The sequence below is a fragment of the Rhinopithecus bieti genome, unplaced genomic scaffold (assembly GCF_001698545.2).
Source record: "Rhinopithecus bieti isolate Rb0 unplaced genomic scaffold, ASM169854v2 scaffold_11919, whole genome shotgun sequence".
In the NCBI taxonomy this organism is placed as follows: Eukaryota; Metazoa; Chordata; class Mammalia; order Primates; family Cercopithecidae; genus Rhinopithecus; species Rhinopithecus bieti.
This window is the reverse complement of record NW_016807055.1, coordinates 596,397-621,590: the sequence shown is the minus strand read 5'-3', so window position 1 is coordinate 621,590 and position 25,194 is coordinate 596,397. Positions and strand designations below refer to the sequence as shown.

General features: G+C 48.3%; 1 protein-coding gene across 2 annotated transcripts in view; it reads left to right on the top strand.

The window, feature by feature from the left end:
- The window catches only part of ABCA4 (ATP binding cassette subfamily A member 4), a 136,722-nt gene that overhangs the window by 6,988 nt on the left and 104,540 nt on the right, over positions 1–25,194 (top strand). For both annotated transcript variants that reach the window (XM_017879783.1, XM_017879782.1), the window contains exons 2-6: positions 1,758–1,851; positions 3,243–3,384; positions 5,812–5,951; positions 11,636–11,763; positions 15,770–15,967. In XM_017879783.1, coding sequence (XP_017735272.1) covers positions 1,758–1,851; positions 3,243–3,384; positions 5,812–5,951; positions 11,636–11,763; positions 15,770–15,967 — 702 coding nt within the window. The remainder of the gene's footprint in view (positions 1–1,757; positions 1,852–3,242; positions 3,385–5,811; positions 5,952–11,635; positions 11,764–15,769; positions 15,968–25,194) is intronic.

The following is a 25,194-nucleotide window of genomic DNA, read 5'->3' as shown; positions in this document are numbered from 1 at the left end:
AAAAAAAAAAAAAAAAAAGGCCAGGCCTGGTGACTCATGCCTGTAATCCCAGCACTTTGGGAGGCCGAGGCGGGTAGATCAGGAGGTCAGGAGATCGAGACTATCCAGGCTAACAAGGTAAAACCCGGTCTTTACAAAAAAAAAAAAAAAAAAAAAAAAAAAAATCAGCCGGGCGTGGTGGCGGGCACCTGTAGTCCCAGCTACTCAGGAGGCTGAGGCTGGAGAATGGCATGAATCCGGGAGGCAGAGCTTGCAGTGAGCCAAGATCACACCACTGTACTCCAGCCTGGGTGACAGAGTGAGACTCCGTCTCAAAAAGAAAAAAGAAAAAAAAAGTGCCTCATGGATCTATACTTTTCTTCCCATATTGTGTGCGTGTGCGCGCGCTTCCTCCAACACATCCTCCCTATACATATTTTGAGCAAAACATCTTGTAAAAAGTTACAGCTACATAATCACCACCTGCCCCAAATAGTTTTACTTTTCTTTCTTCAATGCACGATCATTTTACCCCATCAATTTGTTTTTCAGTTTCTTATAATCTGGTTGCCAGCAGGCTGTTTTTTAAAAAGCAGAACATGGTTTGTTCTTACTAGCAGGAAAGGAGCATGTATTGAGCCTCTGCTATGGTGCCTTTTATTTTGCTGAGAGCCTATTTACATTTCTTTAAGAGGAAAACAACAAAGGGTTACATGAAAGACCATGTGAATAGCCCCTAGCTGATCTATTAAACTTGCTATTCCCGGCCAGCTGCTTCAGATCTCCTTCAGATCTTCTGTGTTTCCTTCCTAAGGTCCCTGGAGTAAGGGTTGCATAGAACTATTCTACTCTCCAATTCACCTGTCCCTCTCCCTCTTCCTCTCCTAATTCCACATCTCCAACCCCCACCCTTATGTGCAATGCCACAGGGTGTGGACTGCCACAGCCACTGGATCTGCTTTTGGAGTCAAGAGTCTTTAAGCTCCAAATGGAACCAAAATTTAAATACCAACTTTCAACCATATGTTGACATTAGCAACCTCTTCCAACGTAAAAACCCATGGCCATGAGCCCTGCTTTGTTTCTTTAAGCAATAGAAACTGTTGAAGGAAACATGTTGGTAGGCCTGATTTTTGTTGGCTTTGCTATGGATCACAGTCATTTATTCACTCATTCATTCATTCATTCATTAAATGACCACATTTGCAAGGGCAAGGTCATGGGGAGGGCAGAAAAGGACATTGGCCCCAGAAACAGGAGGCTGGATTTTGGTTCTGATGCTGCCACTGCTGATGTGACACTGCACAGGTCACCTGCCTCCTCTGAGCCTCTTCCTTTATCTGCAGAGTGAGTGGTGACAGAGAAATCTTTACTACCTGTTAGATAAGCATTACCTGGGAGCATATTAGAAATGCAAGCTCTGGTGGGGCCATACTGAACCCAAATCTGCATTCATGTGCATAGTGACAGCGACAGCTAAAATGCACTGAAGCGGAGGATCTTGATGATCCTTTATGAAAGTCTCATGCTAATGCAGTTTTCTAAAACAGAGGCAGAGTAGAACCCAGATGGACACAAAATCTGGGTGATATAATAAAACAAGGTAGAGGTTGTATGGTGGGGAGGGGGTAAAAGGAGGAAACTGTTTGGGTAAATACACCACAACCAAAGTCCTACTTCTCACATGGGCTCTGAGGATGGGTGTGTTTGCTCTGGTCATGTTTTCTATAATCTCTTAGCACCGCTGAACTTTCTCTCTTTTTGTTTTGTTTTTCCAGATTCGCTTTGTGGTCGAACTCGTGTGGCCTTTATCTTTATTTCTGGTCTTGATCTGGTTAAGGAACGCCAACCCGCTCTATAGCCAACATGAATGTAAGCATAGCAGGGTAGCTTGGGCAAGCCCTGGACAGATATTGGTCTGGGCCTTTTGTCTAGAAAGGTCTTGGGGTGGGAGTGTGGGAATCTGATCCGCTTATCATCATTTCATGTCTATGATGCATATGACAGATGTATCAATGTTACACAAATTACAATTTAAAAAAAAATGTTGAGAGACAGGGTCTCATTCTGTTGCCTAGGCTGGAGTACAGTGTTGGGACCATGGCACACTGAAACTTCTATCTCTTGGGCTCAAGTGATCCTCCTGCCTCGGCTTCCAAAGTGCTGGGATTATAGGCATGAGCCACCGCTCCCAGCTAATCTTTTTGTTTTTTGTAGAGACAGAGTCACTACATTGCCTGGGCTGGTCTTGAACTCCTGGCCTCAAGTGATCCTCCCACCTCAGCATCCTAAAGCACTGGGATTACAGGCATGAGCCACCTTGTCCAGCCCAAATTTTCATGTTTTAATCCTACACATTCTAAGCCAATACTTGTGTGTAGTTACTAAGAGACTGTGCCCTTATTTCTGTTTGTTTCGTTTTTTTATTTTTTATACCTAAACTCTCTCGTTTTAAAGAGAAGAGATTTGTAGATGAGTTCTCTAAAGTATTTCAGAAGTCAGTATAGAGGATATGTTATACACGGTGCCAGAGAAAAATGAGGAAAAGGGATGCTATACAATTGTACTGAAGAAAAATTTTATTTCTTGGACCCCTGAGGTGTCTGCAGACCTGAAAGGAAGCTAGTGAGAGCCTCTGTTACACTCTGCACCTTTGGGAAATTCTTCACCTGGTTTCTGGCCCCCTATGCGGCTAATGTGGAAGCCTAAAGCATTATGCAAAACTGCCCACTCCTCTATTCTTGATCTTCACCCTCTCGTTCATGAGTTTCAGGCCCCAGTTCTGAATCAGCCTCCTATCCATCAGACTCTTCCTTCTTTACCTCTCCCCAAGGAGCCCATATCCTGTAGCCCTACTGCATGCTTGGGGGTAGGTGCTCAGTTCACCGTGGCTGAAGGAATAGATGAGCCTATACTCAAGCAGCAGCAGCAGCTGCATGGAGGCTTCTTGAACTAACACTCCTATGTCCCTCTCAGCACAACATGATGTGTCCCCCCCTTGCTTCCCCTTCACATTTCCACCCATGCCTATTACAACAACTGTCTGTCTCCCCACTACACCGGGAGCTTGAGAGAAGAAGCCATGTCTCTAGCACCCAGCACAGGGCCTGGCACACATGAGATGCTCCTGCTTCTTAAATGCTGAGAATGAAGGAGGACATCAGAGGGGCCCGGGGTCCTTCCCAAAAAAGCCAACTCCTAGGTCTGCATCCTGCTTGGGCTCCATGACTAATCCCATCTTGTCCTCATTTTCTGTTTTAAAGGCCATTTTCCTAACAAGGCGATGCCCTCAGCAGGAATGCTGCCATGGCTTCAGGGGATCTTCTGCAATGTGAACAATCCCTGCTTTCAAAACCCCACCCCAGGAGAATCTCCTGGAATTGTGTCAAACTATAACAACTCCATGTAAGTCTTGAGATCTCTACCATGCGGGGGAGGAAGCTGCACACTCCTTCATGTGCTGAAATGCACACATGCGTGCACAGAGCATGAAGCACTGGAAGAGTGTTCTTGTGGCTTGCCGAGCCCCTAACCTCTTAGGAGCAGAGCAGGTTTCCTCTCTGGAACATTCTGTTAACTGTCAGGGCACTTGGGGAGAAATCTCCAAGCTAAGGCCACGTGCACACAATTTCTTGATCCTTATATCCTCAAAATGTGACCTGGAGTCTGACGGCAGCCCACTGCAGAGATATGTCCGCTGCCTTCTGGACACTGACCTGCTTGGGTGGAGTGAATCATTGTAGGAGAAAAACTCAGTTCCCTCACGCTGATCAACCTGGACAGATCTCTCTTCCTTTAGAAGCTTTCTTGGACATCTAAAGACTAGGAAAAATGTCAAGGAGCATTAAGAAGATAAATGAAGTCAGGTTTACAAAGTGAAGTTTACTTCCTGGGAGAAAAAGACAATTTCCAAATCTTCTGTCGTAATTGCCTTCGGCCCCCTGGAGTGGTGAGCTCTTGGAATATGGCTCCGGTGCAGTGGCTCCTCACTGTGGGCCTGCAGCCCGTTCTGAAAAACTAATGAAAACCAATGACCCCTCTCCCAAGAAAAATCGCCAGATACCAAACATTACACTGTACATCTGATTTCAGGGAATTGTGGATGCCAGGTTAATAGCCTCTGGTCTAGGGTCAAAACTGAAGTCGAATCCCACAGGAAGAAGGTCTGTCCTCAGAATTCCCTTTCAGAGCATTGGCAGACCATCATGGGAACATATCCTAGAGACAGAGGCCTAGGGTGGGGACAGGGCCATTCCTCACCCGCTGTGCTGACCTTAAGCAGCATCTTGGGCAGCCCACACCTGAAGGCCACCAGCAAGGGCCTGTTGGGGAGCAGGCTTTACCCTACCTGTATAAACACCAGGCTAGGTGAAAACTGAGATACCTGGTTACTTTAGTTTTTTCCTTGGAAGAGCTCAGTATGATTCTTCCAGGAGAAGCCCGCTTTTAGACTAAAAAGGAAAAAGAGTTTGACAGATCAACCTAATGATTGGAGGTAGCCTTTCCTACTGTGAACAAACTATGGCTGCATGTGCCCTACAATGGCAGAGTTGAGTAGTTGTGACAGAGACTGTATGATCTGTAAGTCTGTAATTTTTATGTTTGCTGACCCCCAGATTACAGGATGATGGAAAAGGAAACATCTGTCTTCCTAGCAAAGTCAAGGAAATGGCATTTAGTAGGACTCATATTGCTGCAAGCACTGCCTTGCGGTTTTAGTTTACAACTGCACTTTCAGCTTAAGAAACACCTGCCTATCCAGAGAGATCGTATGGGGTCACATGTGGGATCAGGGAGGCCTGGAGCCAGCTCAGTGGAGGCTGCATGGAGCTTTGGTGGGAATGGCCCTAGCAGTGTCTATAGATGTTATTGGTGAAAACTGAGGGATGGGAGTTGGAGAAGGGGGCTCCAGACTCTAGTTATATTTGGCATTTGAACCCAGAAAGTTGGGTTTCATGTTTCACACACACATTATGGTTGAAATATTGGCTTTTCAAGGTTCTTTTGCTTGCAAGGTACGGAAACCCATTCAAGCAATCTTAAACCCCCAAAGGAAGTGTATGATTTGGATATAGACCTTCTCACAGAGCCAATGGCAGCAAGGCAGGGCTCAGGAGGGGCAGGCCAAGACCTGGAGAGCTGTCAGGAGCTGCTTCTTCAACTCTCTTCCATCTGGGCCTGCAAGGCCTGGCCTCTGTATCTATTCCATTCACCTCTCTCCATGGACCAGTCTCCCCTGTTTCTCAATGCACTGGGCTGCCACTGTTCATGTAGTTCACAGCACCTCAGCCTGGGCAATCAGAAGGCCATCTCTGAACACCATCCAAATCCCTGGGAACAAATCGGGTTGATACAGGTTTATTCTCCCTGTACCATCAGCCTTGGCAGAGGCGTGCATGTGTATGTGTGCCTGTGTGTGTGTGCAGGGAGGTCGTTGTGGATGAAGCATGGCTGTCAGAGCCTACCCATGTCAGTGGGTGGAAGGACAGGTCTCAGAGATCTGGGTAAAAACTGGAAAAAACCTCCAGTTATATCTACCAATGTCACCCTGTTTAAGGCTTCTCTGGGCAAGAGACACACAGAGCATGGGACTGAGAGGTGACCAGGCCCTGACAAAACTGGGAGACTGAACAGATAGTGAGATATCACTGTCAGTTAGCCTATATGTACAAGGAAGTAAAATTACCTCTTTCTCCTACCTTGGCAGTATTATAAGGATACTCAATGTAGTAGCTAGGTCAGGTACATGGTATCTTTAAAAATAGCATGAGATATTATTACTATTATAAGAATAACAGCTATTTCCTTATTAATGAGGCTTTGTCCTTACAGCTTGGCAAGGGTATATCGAGATTTTCAAGAACTCCTCATGAATGCACCTGAGAGCCAGCACCTTGGCCGTATTTGGACAGAGCTCCACATCTTGTCCCAATTCATGAACACCCTCCGGACTCACCCGGAGAGAATTGCAGGTAAGCGGGACTCCAGTGCTCTCCGGCATCACTTGCCTCACCCATGGAGAGACTGAAGATATGGGAAAGAACAGGGAGATTTGGTGAAAAAGATACTAGTGGAGGCAGGAAGGGATGGGGTCTGGAGGCGGCTTGAGCATCACCTTGATGAAGATGCCTCTTCCTCCACAGAAGCCTGGATGGTAGGAAGTTGGGAAGGAAGGCAGGAAAGGTCTCATCCAGTTAAGTCTAGAAATAGAAAGAATGCTAAGACAGATGGTGCTATGGGAAGTATGAGGCTAGGTCAAGGACTAGAAGCAGGGGAAGAGGAGTTTGCAGAGTTTGGTAAAGGTATGGAGCAACTCTCACAGAGTTCTAGAGAAAGAGCTAACCGGGAACATGAAAAAGCAGGCCAACTATCATTAAGGAGCCAGGGAGTTTGGAGATCATTTGTCATCATGATATAAATATGCATAATTGTACTATTTCTCCCAGTAATATTTACCATCCAGGCACTGAGGCAGTGCAAGTGGAGACTGGGTGATACAGGGCTGGAGGTGTGTAGGGAGGCACTACGGAAGGTCAACAGGCAGGGGGCAGAAGGCAGGCACTGGACTACATGCATCACGTCCAGGCTGCACGAGGAAGGATGAGAAGGCAGAGGTACTGAAATGGACTGGGAGAAATGAAGAGGCAAGGGAATAGAAGTTTCAATGGGTGTGATGACCCTGTTTAAGTGATTGAGAAAATGAACAAGATAAAAGAGTTGATGGCTGTGGTCAGAAAGTGAAATATGTGAATTCAGGATTTCAAAGGCAGGGTGGGTGATGACTGGCCCCCAGATGTGGCCAGGGTGAAGTGGAGCAGAGGTGCAGGTGCCCGGTGAGGGCAAGGAGGAAATGGGAGGTGAGGGTGTTGGCGCCACATGGACACCATGGTTGTGCAGGAAGATGGCAGGAGCTGGGCACCAGGGTGGGAGCCACTGGGAGTCAGGAAGAGCAAAGAGGAAGGATGAATGGGCTTCCTCTCCTGTGTCTCCCCTCCCCAGGGAAAGAACAAGAAACAGCCTGAGAGTAACAACTCCAGTGTGCCTTTACAAAGTGTGAGTGGGTGTTGTGTGCTGTCACGTGTGTAGTACGCTCCTCTGCGGATGGCTAGAGGGACTGGAAATGGCCACTGGAGCCCACTCGCGAGAGCGGAGAAAATGAGAGGTCGTGAGGAAGTAAAGCCCCCCGGAAATCCAGAGGTTACTGCAGCCTTGTGGGAGGAGCGTGCCCTCTGAGAAAAGGCTGCTAGTTGGGGGGAGATTGCTGAGGGAACGGGGCTCAGAGGCTGCGAAGGCGGCCTTTGGGGGCTTCTGGGAGATGTATGCTGCTGGGATGAGGGGGTTGACTCTAAGGATGATCTTAGAGGTTGACAGAGATGAGAAAGGGGTCACCAAGTGGTCTACCAGGGGAGTGGGAGAGGCTGTATCGATACAACAGTTTCTGCTGCAGGTTCCAAACAAGAAATGTGGGAGAATGGTTGAACTCAGCCCCGGAGGCACCTTCCTCTGCCTGCGTGCAGCTCCTTCAACACTCAGCCGACTTTTGGTGCCTCCTGTGAGTCAGGCACTGGGCTGGTCTCTGGGGGTGGAGAGATGAGTCAGGCGAATGCCAGCCCTCAGAGGGCTCACAGGGCAGAAGGTGAGAGATAAGTGAGCAGAAAATGACCACAGCGCGTGCGCAGCCCGGTGGAGGGAAGTAGGAGATTCAGGAGCACAGGAGAGTCAACAGGAGAAACTTCTCCAAGGAGAATCTGATCCTCCTCCCGTCCAGCCACCTTCTGAAGCCTTCTCTCCCTATCCGAGTGAGAAAGGACAGGCGTATTACCAGATTGGTGCATCAAGATGCTCAATTACGTTCTCATTGTTTCAAACTAGTAAAGCATAGACTTTATGTAGTCACTTCTACAAACTGCATTATAAACACTCCATTCTTTGCTGCCCTGGATAGAAAAGTTTATTTTAGTGAGCCCAAGTTTGAAGAACCTTATATGGTATGAGTACAATTACCATTTTAATAGTAAGAAACCCCCCTTCCCCCATGCACCAACCAGGTGTTTTTTTTTCCTAATTTAAACAAACAGATGCAGTCATGGGCCGTCCAGCTTCTGGTGGGACGACATACCTCATGCACCCAGTGGGTTCGATGATGAGGCAGACATTTCACTTAAGTGTCTGATCATCAGAATGAGTCCTGCTGGGAGGAAGTGTGAAGGAAGTAATTTCAAACCACAGTTTCTCTGTGACTTTTACAATGTGGATATGAGAACCAAAATCACTATTTCTTAACCCCAGAGCAGGACTGATTTTGAGTTGGTATGCAGGCAGTTCCTTCTGCAGGCTTCAGGTTTGAGAAGTCCCTAACGGAGCAAATCTGGGGACAAGGGCTCAGGAAAGGCTGGCCACTGCCCCGTGGGAATGGAGGCTCTGCAACATCCCTGGCCTTAGAGGCTGTGAGAGGGGACAGGGGTCCATCCCCAAGTAAGGGACACGGTCTCTGAGGAAATCCCAGGCCAGGGCCTGAAGGGCACTGTCAGAAACAAAGACTGTTTCAGTCTGTCGAGATTCACCCGGGCGCTGCTCACTGTGAGCACGGACTCATCAGGCCAGTGCTGTGGAAGAGCCCACCTTGGAAAGCAAGCGGGTGGGGGTGGCAGGGCTGGTGCTGGGCGTGCTTCTGCACAGCCACCTGGGAAGGCATGCCACTGGTTGACCCAGGCAGAGGTTTTCTTTCATGGCAAACCTGTAGTACTGCATTCTAAGCAGGGAGGATTAATGATAAAAGACCAGGCATGGAGCCCCCTTCCCTCTCCCTCGAAGCAAGCTCTGCGGTCTCTCAATCATCTTTAAAACACCTTCTTCCCGGGAGCCTCCTACATTCTCCTGGCTTCCCTCCCACCCCCACCCTCAGCTCCTGGGGCCTCAGCAGTCCCCACCCCCCAGCCTCTAATCTTCCCAGGGAAGGGAACAAGAAGAACCACATTTTAAACGAAATTTATTTTTCTTTCCTTAGGCTCCCAGTTCACATTTCTCCCTCAGGAGTGTAGGGAAGCTTCTGTCTGGTGTCGACCTCCTCTTCGCCTGGGCCCCCACCCTCCTCAGGTGTACCAGGAGCCAGCGCGCTCCCCTTCCCCCCAGAGCCACAGCAGCCCTGTCACCTGGGTGGTCTGGCGTGCCAAGCCTGGGCAACATCGCTCCCAGCTTTTCTTGTTTTGCCCCTTCTCCCCAGCAAGATATTTGTATGTAAGGTCAGGTGAGTGAGTTAAAGAATAACAAAGAGATAAACAGTCAAATGGAGTCCTGACTCTCGGGTCAAGACAACAGTTATTTACTGAATGCCTTATGTCATTCAACAGACATTTATTGAGAATCTGATTTGATGTCAGTCTTTAATGCTGGGTGTCAGAGAGAGGTGACTTCAAGGGCCTGCATCTGTGCACTCAGCATTGCTAGGTACAGTGAGGAGTATAATAAAAGCAGGAGCCATAGCCCCCAACTCTCAAGAGATCTCCCATGTGTGTGTGTCTGCATGTGCATGCATGTGTGTGCATGCGTGTGTGTGCGTGTGTGTGCGCATGCATGTGTGTGCGTGTGTGTGCATGCATGTGTGTGTGCATGTTGTGCGTGCATGTGTGCATGCATGTGTGTGCGTGTGTGTGTTGGGGATGGTGTTGGTGGAGTGAGAGTGTACAAGGCTGTATATGAAGGGGTAATTGGGAAAAGAAGAGTGGAGCTGGCACCCAGGGACAGGAGGAAAAGCAGGAGGGCTGGGTTTGGAAGACAGCCGGATTTATGTTTTTGAAAAGGAGGGAAGACTAGAATAAAAGGGAGCAGCTCCCCTCAGAGCCCTCCTCCTCCCTTGGGGCTGTGTGTCCAGCTTTCCCCAAAGTCCTCAAATCTTTCCTATGCAAAGGGGAGTGACAGTGGGCACAACTCTCAGGGGGCCCATTACTGTGAGAGAGGCCACTGTGCCACTGTGTGGTCAAACTTCAGGACTGGCTTCCCCTGCCCTAGCTGCATGGACAGGCCTGTGCGGTTGGCCCAAGACCCTTCCAGAGGAAAGTAGCTGCAACATGAATCCAGATATGGTGCTGTTCAGGAAAAGGCACAACCTGGGGATGAGAAGGGTGGCTGTCCAGCACACAGGGGCAGGCCTCTTGGCCACTTGGGGAGGGGAGAATTTGAAGAGGGAGAGGATGGGACGCTGTGGGACCAGGAAAGAATGGGGACACATGATGGTTAAAGTTAGTTAGAGAAGAACTGGGAGATAAACAGTCACCCATGCCCCTGAAGAGCTCGGGGTGGAGAGATTGGCGTTTTCACGCACTCTAGTGCTTTCCCTCCATGTTGAAGTCCCTTCATAGACATCCAGGCCCATAAGGCTCTTCTCTGGCCAGAGCCTCATGAGCTACAGCACTAGTGGGGTTGAGGCAGGATGTTTAGCAGCATCCCTGGCCTCTATCCACCAGCACCTCCCCAGTTGTGACACCCAGAAATGTCTTTAGATCTTGCCAAATATTCCTAGGAGGATGAAATTCCCCTGTTCCAGCTCCCCAGACCCACCTCAATGAGAAGCACTGTCCTAGACCAACCCCACAAAGCATCTGACACCCCCACCCAGCTCTGGCTAACTTTTTCCACCTTCTTACTAAATTGGCCCTGGAAGCCAGCCGAGGAGGAGGGTGCTTGTGTGAATCTCCCAGGAAGGGTAAGAATATTAATTCGATCATAACAAGCATTTATTGAGTGCTCTCTGTTTTGAGGCCTGGGAGCTAAGCACTTCACATTCCTTACCCCGAGTCAACAATCCTATGAGGGAGATGTGGAAAGTGCAGACACAGGGACAGGCTCAGTCACTTGCCCCAAGGTCACCTTAACTGTTAGGTGTTCTTTATGCCTCCTTATAAAGAAACCCTGCTTCCCACAGGTGTTGAGAGGAGCTGGAGGGAGCCCAGGCATGTGCCTGGCTCTCCTCTTTCCACATGGAGCTTTTCCTGCCCTTAATGGCCCCAGCTCATTTCTCTTAGTCCATGTCAGTGCCCTGAGCATCTCAGCCCCAGCTGAGATGATAGAAACACCCAGAAGCGTCCTCTACCCTGTGACAGCTGCAGTGTGGGAAAAGCACATGTCTCCTCCAATCCTAGACCAGGGCTTCTCAACCTCAGCATTACTGACACTTGGGGCCAGATAACCCTTTGTGTGGGGGAGGGAGGAGTGTCCTGGGCCTTGCAGGATGTTTAGCAGTACCCCTGGCCTCTACCCACCAGCATCTCCCCAGTTGTGACACCCAGAAATGTCTTTAGATCTTGCCAAATATTCCCAGGAGGATGAAATTCCCCTGTTCCAGCTCCCCAGACCCACCTCAATGAGAAGCACTGTCCTAGACCAACCCCACAAAGCATCTGACACCCCCACCCAGCCCTGGCTAACTTTTTCCACCTTCTTACTAAATTGGGCCCAGCTGCTTCAGCAGTCAGTGTTATGACTGTGTTGGGGGCAGCCCACTGGCAAGAGCCTCACCTCTAGGGGCTCCCAGAGACCCCAAGAACAGAGTCTTCCTCTGAGAGTCGAGTTAGAAGTGTTCCCAATCAATTCTAGCTGTTTTCCCTTTTTTGACCCATTTCCCCTTCAATACCCTGTTCTTTCTCTTATTCATATGTAGGAAGAGGAATACGAATAAGGGATATCTTGAAAGACGAAGAAACACTGACACTATTTCTCATTAAAAACATTGGCCTGTCTGACTCAGTGGTCCACCTTCTGATCAACTCTCAAGTCCGTCCAGAGCAGGTAGGTGGATGTCACTGGCTGGTGCTCCCTGGAGGGGAGGGGGGAAGCACCCAGCCTGAGAAAGGCAAGAAACATGTTGACTTTATTCTTTTTTCTTCCTTGTGTTCACATTCAGAATCCATCACTTAATGCCTTGTATTTAGAAAAAAACTGGGGGATCACTTGAGATCGTGATCATTTTCATCATAGGACTCAAAGCTGCACACATCCTAGCAACTTTAAAACATCTCAAGTTTTTATAACTGGAAGGAAACTTAGAGATCATGGGGTACAACTCCTCTTTATAGATGAGGAAACAGGAGTCTATTCATTTATTACTCAAATATTTAGGGACAGTTGTAGGTATTAGAGCACAGTGTGAACCAGACAGGCAAAACCCCAGGCCGAGGAACTTCCATTCCAATGGGACCACAGGCAAGCTCAGGTAAGCAGAGACTCTGCTGTGTGACTCCTGGCTATGATGTCTGCTGCAAGGAAAATCCAGTAGAGTCGGGGGTTAGAGAGGGCCACAAGGGCAGGTTTAAGGGGGATGCTCAGGAAGGCCTTCCTAATGAGGTGGTATTTGAGCAGAGTTGTCTGTCACCCACACAGTGAGAGGAGCGTTCCGGGCTGGGAAGCTGCCAGCACAGTGCTGGCAAGTGCTGCGGTGGCGTCCCGGGGTTACAGAACCTGAGACGCTGCAGAAGAGCCCACCTCTGCTTTCCTGGACCACTTCCTTCTCAGCACCAGGCAAACTCCTTCTTCTATCCCCTGGCACATTTCTGACCTGTGTATACACCCCCAATTTATCTTACCCCTTTAAATAATCTCCTCTATTTATGTAGAGCGTTCTTACCACTAATTCATGACTTGCACATCCCTTAGTTCCTTTACTCCTCACAACAATCCTGAGTTGGGTCAACAGAGAAGGAGGCTTGGGTGTCTAGGGCTGGGGTGATTTGTGCACAGTTACAGGGCTAGAAATTGTCAGAGCCAGATGGAATCCAGGTCCTCTCAATCCTAATCCAATGTTTCTTACTCCAGTCCAGGGGCTCTCAAAGCCCAGAGACCAGCAGCATCAGCAATGCCTAGGAGCTTGTTAGGAACGCAAATTCTCAGGCCCCACTCCAGGCGAACTGGGTCCAAAGCCCTGGGATAAGGCCCAGCAATCTGTGCTTCACAAGTCCTCCAGGTGATTCTGCAGGCTCAGGTGTGAGAGCTGCAGCTGTCCTCTGGGCCTTCTGGGCTCCCCGCCCAGCTTCTTCGGTGTGATGAACATAGCAAGAATGCAAGATCTGCAGCAGCTGATATACCAGACACCCTCCTGACTCCCTCCTGGCTGGGTCTGGTCTTCCTCCAGACTCCAGGAGAGAACGAGACGTAAACACAACTTCAGAGCCTGTGTCAACCCTGAGATCAAGGTCTGCACAGGGTGCTGTCTGAGTCCAGAGGAGTGAGGGACCCCACCCCACCTGGTCAGCACCGACTCCTGGAAGCAGGTTCTTACACTGGTTCCCTGCACAGTGAAGGAGCCCATACCTGCTTTTCTGGCTTCTCAGACCCTGAGGTTTTCACCGAAACTAGACAAGGGGAACCCAGGGTCAGCCTGGAGGCAGGGTGAGCTTGGCGCCTGCAGTGCCCAGGCCCTGGGGTGGTGCGGCTCCTGCCAGGCCCTGTTTAGCTTCCTCTCCCACCCCCACAGAGGGGGTGCTGTCGGCACCGATTGCTCATTTTCCCCTTTGCTTTCTCTTCAGCTCGTAAAACTCAAGTCCTGACAATGCCTGTGATGCCTTCCAGTTGGTAATAAAAGGGAGATGAAGATAAGGACAGGAATTTCGGGGAAATGGGGAAATTTCTTTCCAGTTCCTTACTAACATGACATTTGGATCTCTAGCGCTGTGCTTCTGGCATCAGTGCCGAGGCCTTTCATGTGGGAGAACAGGGGCCGGGGTCACCAGGTTGTGCCTTTATTTCGTGTTGCTGGCTCTGATGAGCTGATGCTCTGCTGATTAGCAAACCCTGAGCCATCTGCACTTCGCAGAGGCACGTTCCAGCCGACCGGGCCCTCTCTGCCCACTTCCCAGGATGCTTTGCCTCGTGGGCTCACCTGTCTTCTAGCTCCTGATCTGTATCTCCACCTCCATCCAGCTCCGGGGCTCCTTATCAGCACTGTTCCCAGAACTGTCCATCACCATGGCAACGTTCTCTCTGGGCGCTGTCCAACATGGGAGCTCACCTCTGTATTGTTGCTCATGCTCATTGAACGTGGATTTGTGTCCTTTACCACCAGGACTGGATACCCCTCCTGGTCCTTTCTACCTGGGGTCTGAGCACAGCTCACCATCCCCTCTCTCCATCTAGGGAATTAGAAGATGACAGGGGCTCAGTTCTCTGGCTCACCCCAACCCAGTAAACTGGACATGCTTCAAGGCCCAGCTCAGATGTTGCCTCCTCAGTGAAATAATTTATAAACCTACCCTTCTTTGTCCTGCCTTCTCCCTCTTCCCTACTCACTGGCGAGCTAACAGGTGATGGTTAAGCTCTGGGTTCAAATCTCACAAGGCCACACACTTAGCTATGTGACTTCAGGCAAGTTAATTAACCACTCTGTACCTCTCATTTCCTCATTTGTAAAATGGAAATAGCAAAAGTGCCTACCACCTATGGCAGTTGAAGTTAAAAGAAATAATATATGTGAACACTTGGAAGGGTGCCTGACACATAGTAAACACTCAGTAAATACTAGCTGCTTTTAGTAGCTATTCTTCACACGCCCTCTTCAGTGCTCTGGTTTCACTGTTTTATGGGTCCCTGAGATTGAAAGGGTCCACACTGACTCCTGGTCAGCTGTGACCTGTGCCTCGTGTGGGAACCAGGCTGCCATGTATAGTCTGGACAGTGTAGGAGGTAGCAGAGCTCAGGCCTGTTCTGCCCTCCAGCCCAGAGAGCCGTGTTGTTAGAAGTCATGGGAGACTGTGGTGCCCCGGGAATCTCATGAATTTGCCCATGGTACTCAGGGTCTTCCACTGCTACGGGAGTCCAGGACTCCAGGAGCCAGTTAAGGTGCTGGGTGGCCACGGGTCCCTGGCCAAGGTCCGGGCCTCTCCCCTGCCACCTGATCCTTGAGAGGCCATCATGAGGGTTGTACTTCAAGAACCACTATCCTTGAGTTCCCCAGGAGTTGCAGAATGTACGCTACGCAGGGCTTAGGGTCTCCAGACAAAATAGATGCAGAGTGTCTAGTTAAATTCGAATTTCACATAAACAAGTAATTTTTTTGAATAATTATGTTCTATTTGGACCCTATTTGGGACATATGTGTACTAAAGGTTATTCATTTTTCTGCAATTCAAATTCGACTGGGCATCTGGTACTTTTGTTTGCTAAATCCAAGAGCAAATTTGTTCTAGCTACTCCTCAACCCCACCTTCAGGGAGGAAGCCTTGATGGTACTGTCACGTCATGCTGTAAGAAGGGGATCCCTTGAATTGTAAAGGGCACTCTGATAAGGTGAGGTATCAGGATCGTATTGGTTTCCTGTTGCTGCTGTAACAAATGACCACAAACTTAGTGACTTCAAACAACACAGATGCATTATCTTACGGTTCTGGAGGTCACAAGTCTGAAAGGGGGTCAGCAGGACTGCATTCCTTACTAGGGAGTTCTAGAGAAAAATCCACTTTCCTGCCTCCTTCAGCCTCCAGAGACACTCTACAATCTTTGGCTAGTGGTCTCCTTCCATCCCAAGGCCAGTGGTGGCTCATCAAGTCTTTCTCACATCACATGACTCTGTTTCTTCTGCCTCCCTCTTCCACATTTAAGGGACCCTTGTGATTACACAGGGGCCACCTAGAAAAGCCAAAATATTCTCCTTATTTTAAAATCAGCTAATTAGTGGCTTTAATCTCATCTGCGATCTTAATTGCCATTGCCATGTAACATAAGGTATTCCCAGGTTCTGTGGGTTAGGACCTGGGTGTCTTTCCTACCACAGGGCAGTTTCTAGTGTTGCCTCTTCTCCCTGCAGTTTGCTCATGGAGTACCGGACCTGGCGCTAAAGGACATCGCCTGCAGCGAGGCCCTCCTGGAGCGCTTCATCATCTTTAGCCAGCGACGCGGGGCACAGACCGTGCGCTATGCCCTGTGCTCCCTTTCCCAGGGCACCCTACAGTGGATAGAAGACACTCTGTATGCCAACGTGGACTTCTTCAAGCTCTTCCGTGTGGTAAGGGAGGGGTCTGGCTGCTCACCAATTGCAAGGTGATTCCTGGGGCAGCAGAGCCTGATGAATTGACCTTGGGGAGGGCGTGAGCCTGGTGTTCCGGACAATCCTTGCAAAAGCTCCAGGCTCCCAGGACTCAAAAAATCACAACTGATAGTATTTCTAAAACAGTGGCCCAGGGACCCAGAAGTCACTATGAGATTCACCATTAGGTATGTGGCTGTGGCATGTTTCTGTCCACTCTATGTGGGGAGAGTCCCCTTCACCTCCTCTAGCAGAGTGGTAAAGGAAGGAGGAGGCCTGGTTTGACTCCCTGACCTGCTATTTCCTAGCCAGGTGATCGTGGTAAGATATTGAACTTTTTCTGGTCCCAGTACTCATCTATAAAACAAATATAACACTTTATAGAGTGGTAGGAATCATATAAGAAAAAGTATATGCAAGACATTTCATAAATTTTAATAAATGAAGGCCCCATGCTTCTTCCTCTGGAACTGGTCTCAACCTCAATGGTTGGTATTTCTAGAGAGAAAAAATGACAGAGAAAGTTTCATAGTCTCAAAAATTTGGAAAGCCCTGATCTAGCTCAACCCTTTGCTCTAGAACTGCATCCCAGACAGACTGCTTGGGACCTGAAAATACCTCCTCCTTTGCTAGTAGGATAAGATGAGAAGGGATGAGATAAAGGAGGTGTAGAGCAGAGGTTTTCATACTGCAAAGTGCATAAAAACCATCAGAGAAGTTGGTAAAAGATGCAAGTTCTAAATCCCCACCCCCAATCACTCTGATTCAGAAGAACCAGGCCGGGCCCAGAATCTATCCTATTACCTTAGGCGATTCTGATGAAGACCACTGCAGGCCACACTTTCAGAAACACTCAAAATTAGAATCCTTCAGAGAAGGTGGCATGTGTAATATTTCTAGCATGGAATTATGTTTTGTTTTGGTTTTTTTTTTTTTGCCTACCTTTTAATTTCTAGAACTGTGTTTTAGGGAATGTCAGTCACTAAGAACTTGGTTGAGGAACTGTGTTTTGTCTGTTTTATGACTGCTCTCTCAAGTCCCAGGAAACCCACACTCAGCTCGTCTTAAAAGCAAGCTGAAGGCTTTTAAAATGAAGCAACATAAAATAAGACCCCTCAGTTTCTGGCAGAGTCCACTCTTAATCCCTTTCAATGTGTGACTTTCCGTGGAAAGTTACTCTACAATTTTCCCAGCTCGTCAGGGTGGGGCCCCAGAGTGAGTATGAAGGGTCAGAACCTAGGGATGCCACCATCAGTGAGAGCCCAGGACCCCAGAAGAGGTTTCTTGGCTCACCACACTATAGGAAGAATAAAAAGCCATGTAGTTCAAATGTCTCTATTCAAAGTTTCAAAAAGAACCTGATTTTAGACACACTCCTTGACTTGTTTTCAGAATCAGACAGAAGAGTGAGGCAACAAAGGTCCCTTATTCCAGGCAGCTGAATACCAGCACAGCCAGGAGTCCAGTGCTGGTGTTTGCAGAGCCGCCAGAGGCTCCCTCTCAGGCGTCCAGGGCCCTCATGCTCTGCAGAACGGGCAGAATGAGCAATGTCTGTGCACCTGGGCTTTGCAGGCAGGGCCCAGGCACCCAGGTTCATGCAATCCTCTTGTCACCGTGAAGGGAACAGGGTCATTCTTCTCTTCTTGAAGTACCTGGGCCATCAGTATAGGTAAATTTACCTCCCTGGACATGACCACTAACTCTGGGATGTCAATGCCAGAGATAGCAAGGTAAATGGGCACCTGGGTAAACTTTCCATCGGAGACTAGAACCAAAACTCAGGACACTGGCTTCTAAATGTTTCTTTATCAGACAAGAAAGACCAGAAAGTCTTTCCTTATGCCTTCACACACTGCCTTGGCAAATGCTAGCATTGAGAAACCCTGGGCTACCTTGACCTGTCGCCCTTGCAGACCTCAGATGGGTCCTGGGGGCTTGCTTTCTCTGTTTCTGTGTGCAGGCACTCAAACCTGCGTCGGGCACCTGTGAGGGGCTGGGCATTGTGCTGAGGCCAAGGCTCCAGAGGTGAACCTTCCATCCTCACTGAACTCACAGCCAGACCAGAGACAAGCAAACAGGACATTTCACAGCAGTGCAGCCTAGAAAGGGCCAACACCAGCAGCATTTGCTGCCCCCCCCACCCCATCACCAGCAGCAGTTTTAAAAAGCTTCCCCAGTGATTCAATGTGTCCTACAAATGCCTGGCCCCCACTCCCAGAGATTCTGAGTCAGCTGGCCTAGGGTGCAGCCTTGACTTCACTGTGTTAAAAACCTTCCCAGATAAGTCCAATGTCCAGCCAAGACTGAGAATCACTGACTCTACTTAGGAGTTTGATTTACAACCTCAATCTCTATAGACCACGCATAATAATAGTACCCCACACACCTCTGAGGGTCCAAAGAACTTTCATTTGATCACTCATGAGACCACCGTGGTGTGGAGATGCTTTCTCTCTCCTGTTCTGTTAACAAAGCTGGTGAGCGACAGAGCCTGCAGTGGACCAGGAGACTGCCCAGAGGAGAAAGCCCTGTGGGGAGCTGGCCTCAGTTAACCTTGGAGCACCGCCTCTACCTGCTCTCCTCTCACTCCTACTTCAGTCTCGGTGGGGAAAGATCCAACCGATGCAGGACATATGTAGTCTTCTGGTGCCTTTAAAATGTGCTTTTCCATTTGACAAATGGATTACACTAAAAACAAAAATTTACAAAAAAAAAAAAAAAAAAAAAAAAAAGGAACCTGAAAGAAATTGCAGGCATTAAAATGGGACTTTGCCTTTGTTGCTCCTGGGCCCATTCTAATTGGGTTTTTAGAAAAACAAGCCTGAGGCAGGCCCGGAAAGGCTCAGGGCAGACCCTCCGACCCTCTGGGAGGAGCATCAGGCAGGCAGGGGCTGCTCCGGGGCCGGGGAAGGGGCTCTGCCGGGACGCGGCTGTTATTGCAGCTGTTTGGCACGCAGCCATGCTTAGCTGCAGTGCAGGAATGCTGGGCCTTCTGTTCTGGGCTGTTTCTCATACGCACGTAGGCCAGTGTATAAATAAGGTTTTATTAAATGCCAAATGAGTTCTCATTAACAAAGAAGGAGAGAAAATCTCACTAAACCACTGTAACGGCACCTGCCCACTTTAAGTAAGGAGCTGGGGGTGTGGGTGCAACCTCCGAGACGTGGGAACCTGTGGAGCCCAAAGAATCGGAGGAGGGGCGCTGGGGTTAGCACCAACTGAGACCAGCTGTGTTTTCTCTGGGTTCCTTGGAGATCAGAAGTGAGTGTTATCATCTTCAAACAATCCAAAGGTAGTACCCATGGGCCTTACTACATCCCTCCCACACCATCCCACCCATCCCCACGCGGACACTCACGCACTCATTTGCACACTATCGCACACGCTCACTTGCAAGTGCGCACACGCAGATTAACCTAGGTGGTCTGGGAGAGAAATAAGAGCCAAATAACTGAATTTTCTCCAAGGAAATTTATTAATAGCCACTCTTGGTTTCACCTGAAGGAGTTTGTCTTCACCTGCGGCCTTTGCAGGCTTAACGCCCCCGGCTTGAAACCCAGAAGCTCAGACCTGGGCCCAAGGTATTATTAGTGCCAACACTACCTGAAATGTTTCGCACCTCATAAAAAATGGTGTGTCAGTTTCGGGTGAGAGGTTGGGACGCTTCCCATCTGATTTGGCCCAAGGCATGCATGCCCCTCCTCCTCCTCCTCCCCTCCTCCTCCCCCTCTTCCCCCTACCATCCTTCCTGTTTTCTCTCCAACTCTGGTGCACAGCTTTGAAATCTTGCTGAGAAGCAAATCTGTCCCTTCTGCTTTGAATGTTTATTTGTGGAAGTTCGGCAGGGGAACCGAGGCGGGTGCCAAGACCTGCCATGCTGCTGGGAAGTCTGAGTCTCCCTCTCTTCCCCCCTCCTAAATGCCTGTTGATAGAGAAAAGTCAGCCTCCTCGGCATTTGGGTTCACGGTTTTCCTTTGAAAATGCTTCCAGTGTGGCATGATTCAGCTTTCTTGTCTGTCCCCCAAGCACTGCTCTGTTGCCGTTTTTACTTTCTGATTGCATTTTATCCATGTCTCTTTGACTAAGGAGTGGCTGGACCTTGAGTTCCAGGAAGAAAAGGGCCCAATCTTGGGGTCCCGACTACATGCGCCTATCAATGTCCTGTTTAGTTCTCGGCTCTGCTCCCTGAATTCCTGAGTCACTGGGCAGAGGCATGGGTGGACCGCCCCCTGCCCAGTGAGAGCCTCCAGTTGCTGCTCTCCTGGGTCATTCGTTGCAGTTTGTTAAATTTCAACTATACATTTCAATTTTCGGATGGATATGGCTGCATCAAGTGTCTGGGAAAGCCCCCACATCTACAGGATTTCACAGTGAGGTCCCACTAATGATGTGACTTCATGACTTCCTCTTTCTTTCCAATTTCTGCCACTTCTCCGTGAGGGTTTTGGGAGGGGAGAAGAGAAAGGAGTGATGCCCGAGTGCCAGTACCGGGGAACAGCAGGGCTGTTGGGAGGAAACAAAACTAAGTCAGGAAGGTTTTTTTTGTTGTTGTTGTTTTGGGGTTTTATGAAAATATTCAAGTCACAGGAAGTATATTTGATTCATAGCATTAGTCTTTTTTCTGCCTGCATCTACAAAAATCTGTACCTATTATAATCAAAATATCCTCTGGGTGAACAGATTTCAACAAAGAAGAAATAAAAATGAAATAAAAGAGAGGCCCCTTCGTGCACATTGAAGCTACTGGCTCGATTGTCACTTGCTTGCCTTGATGTCTTTCAGCTCTAGGCAGGCAGTAGGCCAGGGCTTGTTTTCATGACACATCAGATGTTGCTTTTATGGATTTACAAAGAAAGAAATACTGAGAGGTCAAAACTGAAGTCACTTAGGACAACAGCAGGCCCCTGGGAAGGCTGCCATTAAGGATAATGAGTCCTGGCGTCCTGGCCTTTGTTCCGTAAATACGCACTGGGCGCCTCCAACGTGTGCCCCAATGTGTGAGGCGTCAGGTTCTCTCCAGGGTCAGTTGGTTTTAAGAAGGGTTTTGGCTTCCGATATGTTTTATCTCTACAGAACAGTAGCTCTTAACATTTCTTACGGATTAGGATTACCTTGGAGAATCTGACTACAGCTCTAGACCTGTTCCCTAAAGAAACCCCAGTTCACGCAGACACACAGGATGGGGCTCATGGAGCAGCTGAAGCCAGACCCCAGGTTAATAGCCTTTACATAAAATGTTTTTCTACCTACCTCTAGTATGCATCCTTTACTAAGAGGTCTCAGTATACACAGATTCTTCCTTAACTTTGTTTATGAAGTAATCAGCATCCTCCCTGCCCCCTTCAGCATCCTCCCTGCCCCTGAGCACAGGATCCAATGGCATGAGGACCGCAGGCCTGGGCAGCTGCTGGGGCATACAGGCATCTCTTAGTGTCTGAGAGACTGGGCCCTGGCTCTATGTTGGCTCCTAACTTGCTGCCATTTAAAGGAAATCTTAGCCTCACATGTGTAAAATCGAGAAAATAAGACTTGTCCTACATAGCTCATGGAATAGTAATGAAATTCACGTTAGAGAAGAGATGGAAAACACTTTGAACAAAAGCATTTTGCTCTTATGAAAGCAAGAACATAGCCTCTTTTGAGAGGCCCTTTGCTCCCCATTTCTCCTTCTTCAGACCCCCCCAGACCAGGAGAAGTTCTGTCTCATGGAGTGACCTTTTGGCTGCCCCTAGATTCCAAGCTCAGTTTTGCTTTCATTAACCACAGATACTGGGACAGACAGAAAAAGACCTAGTTTCTGTTGAGCCAAAGAGAGTCCCATAACTTGTCTGTTCACATACCCGAGAGCCCACCCTCTAGTTGAGACTCTCAGTTCCTTCTCGTTCTGGGAGACTGTGTGTCTCTGTGACTCCTGGTAGAGACAGTTTGGCATGTCCCCCAACCCCCCAGTGATTGAGTCTGAATTCTCCACTGATGACGCATTTCCTAGCGCTCAGGGTGTCCCCTCCTGGTTGCCCCCTCTCCACTGAAGCCGGCTTCCTCCCTTTTCATTTGATGCTTAACAACTGTCAGGTTGCGAGAAACATGCTTCAAATCCACATTCTCCCAGTTGCCTAGCAACAACTTCCCTCCCGGATAAATGTGGGTTTCCTGTAGCTCAGCCCAGGACTGAACACAGCAGCACACACTTCTGTCCACTGCTTCAACTGCTTTTCACCTCTGGTCTGCGTGCCTTCAAGACTGCAGCTCATCCCTCCCGTCAGAACCTTCCATGGCTCCCAGAGGCCATATCTGCCCCAGAAAGACACATTTAACCTGAGGCTGCTTATTTACCCTTGTGTTAGGTATATCCTCAACTTAGAAATTAATACTGTTTCCAGATTGTCTTCTTTGAATCACAGAAAGTAAAACAACAAAACAGTCAATGCCTAAGACATTTCACATGCTGGTAGAGTGACGTCTGTTTGATGAACACATTTGATCCGAAGCATCAGAAATACTATGCAAACAAGACTTTTTAGGAGATGATAAACGTGTCTGTTCTACCTTAAGGAAAAACTATTACACAGTCCCAAAGGAGAGACATGGTTTTGATCCCAGACAACCCAAGCAGAGGCCTCTTAGGGCCAGAATCTTCTTGGCTGCTGCCTAGGACCTTGTATCAATTTCTTAAGCACAGGATCAAGGCCTAAGGGCCCCTTAGACTGACTTCAGTTAATAGAGGCAGATCCCTTCACAGCCTTATCTTCCTTAAGAGGTCTAGTCTGACCTTGAACTTGGATTGGCAGTGCTTGGTCAGTTGTGATGTGTGACATGGAAGAGTTATTTTTTACTTGGAAAATTAAGAGAACTTGTTTGGCATAGGAAATGTGTGTGTGTGTGTGTGTGTGTGTGTGTGTGTGTGTGTGTGGTGTTTGTCATTTTGATCTGTGACCTTTTTTTCCAGAAATAGTTTCACAGTTCCATTCCAACTAAACTTACAGTCTCTTCCTGTTCTTTGACAGAAACAATTCATGTGAATTTGAATAGATAATCGGGGAGGGGGAACCCAAAGAAGAGGAGAGCCCTGGGAAAGTTATTTTATGATTTATGGCAACCTCAGTCAGGTAACTGTGAACAGGTACATATGGAGGGCTCCCTCGGGACCAGGCAATATTCAGAGATGGAAGGTGTGAGGACTGGACCCTCATCATTTACCATTCCCACTAAAAAGAGCTGGGAAGGAAATTGTAGCTGTAGCACTAGGCACATAGCTGGAGCTTAGTAACTATTTGGTGAATGAATGTTATTAAATTATTAACAAGATGGAAAAAAGAGTATTAGCCACACAAAAATGCATCTCAAGCTATTGTTTCTCTGTTCCCTTTCCCCCAAATTCCTGTCTTGCTCTTCTCTGGCTGTCTCTCTAAGCACTCTCTTGCGGACTCTCCTCACATTCCTTTCTCCACCTGGAATTCCTGGGCCCTCCCCTTTTACTCACAGACACTGTCCTCACTCAACAGCCATCAGTTTGTCTCTTTACAAACCTCAACTCAAGTGTCACTTTCCCATCCCCAGGTGAAACTGACGGCTCCCTCCCTGTAAGTCACCAGGATGCCTGCTAAATACATCCTCATGGAACCTGAAACCTCAGTAGACACGGTCTCTTTCCCACTCTGTTATAGTTTATTTACTCCTTAATTACCACAACACGTATTATTGAGCACCTACTGTGTACCATGCCTGAAGATAAAAGACACACAAAATAAAACCTATTCCTATGCTTAATGAGTTGATAGTCTAGTGGAGAGATAGATACATTAAAAAATAACAGCAAATCAAAATAAAAGTGATAAATAAATGCACTGAGAAAGACCAGAATAGCTAGGAGGGGCACCTAACCCATGGGGAAGGAAAGCTGGAAGAGCATGGTGATGGGGGAAGAAGGCTTTCTGGAGAAGGTGAGGTAGTTTGAAATGAGTTGACTCTGGCCAGTAGGGGTAGAGTGAGAATGGGGTGAGATGGGGTGGGTTGGTCATTTTGATCCATTAGTCCCCAAAGTGATAGGACTAGTGGCTAAGGACCGCAGGCTTTACAGAAGCCTACAAAACTGTTTGAGATTTGAAGTTTTTTTTTGTTTTGTTTTGTTTTTTTTTTAAATTGGCTCCAAAAGAAAATGAAGGCACTTTAGAATTATAATGAATGAATATTAAATGAATGTTTAAGGAAGGTAATGTTATTCAACTTCATTGTTAAATTCAGTTATAAAAGGCCCTTGAGTTTCATTCAGTACTGTTTTATTATACCATTGATGAGAGAAAACAAAGCTGATTCCTGGCCGGGGCCACTGTCAGCGTGGGGTCTGCATATCTTTCCCATGTCTGCTTGGGTTAGCTCCAGGCACTCCTGTCCCCCCACATCCCCAAGATGTGCCCATTAGCGGAAATGGTGTTTCTGCATGATCTCAACATGAGTGAGTGTGGGTGTGGGAGTGAGTGCCCCTGCCATGGGAGGGCATCCTCTCCAGGTTAGATTCCTACCTTGTGCCCTGAGCTGCTGGGATGGAATCCAGCCACCCATGACTCTGAACTGAAATAATTGGGTAGATAATTATCTTACTTTTTAATTAATCTTTAAAAATGTATGTATAGTTCACATTTATTTAAATATTTAATATTAGAAGTATTTTAGTCTTTTTTTTGAAGTTTGGTGATTTGTTGTAACCAGAAACAAGCTATAGAAACTTAATTTTGGGCCAAGTGCAGTGGCTCACGCCTGTAATCCCAGCATTTTGGGAGTCCAAGGCAGGCGCATCACTTGAGGTCAGTGATTTGTTTTTCTAAGACCACCAGAGCGGGCACAAAAGAACCAGCGAGTAGGCAAGTGTAGGAGCAAAACTGCAAGTTTATTTTGGTCACCTAGCTTCAAGGGAAGAAGGTGGGTAGGGAGAGGTCTGTTGGCCTCCGACAAATGAGGCCAACAGTCACCCGTGGAGCCCTCGGACGGAGTTCCAACAGTCCCGACCGCAGTGGGGAAGCTGGGAAGTCCGTGCGTGGCGTTAGTCCGGAGCTGCTTTTCTAGGAGTGGGAGGGCAATAGGCGGGGCACGGGCGTGTCGGGGGGCGTTCCGCAGGTGCGACCAGGTAAATCTTGGTCTCTTCGGATTGACATCACCTGGCGCATGCCTAGTTGGTCTGCACCTTCCCGGGTCGCCGGCTGCATTTTCGC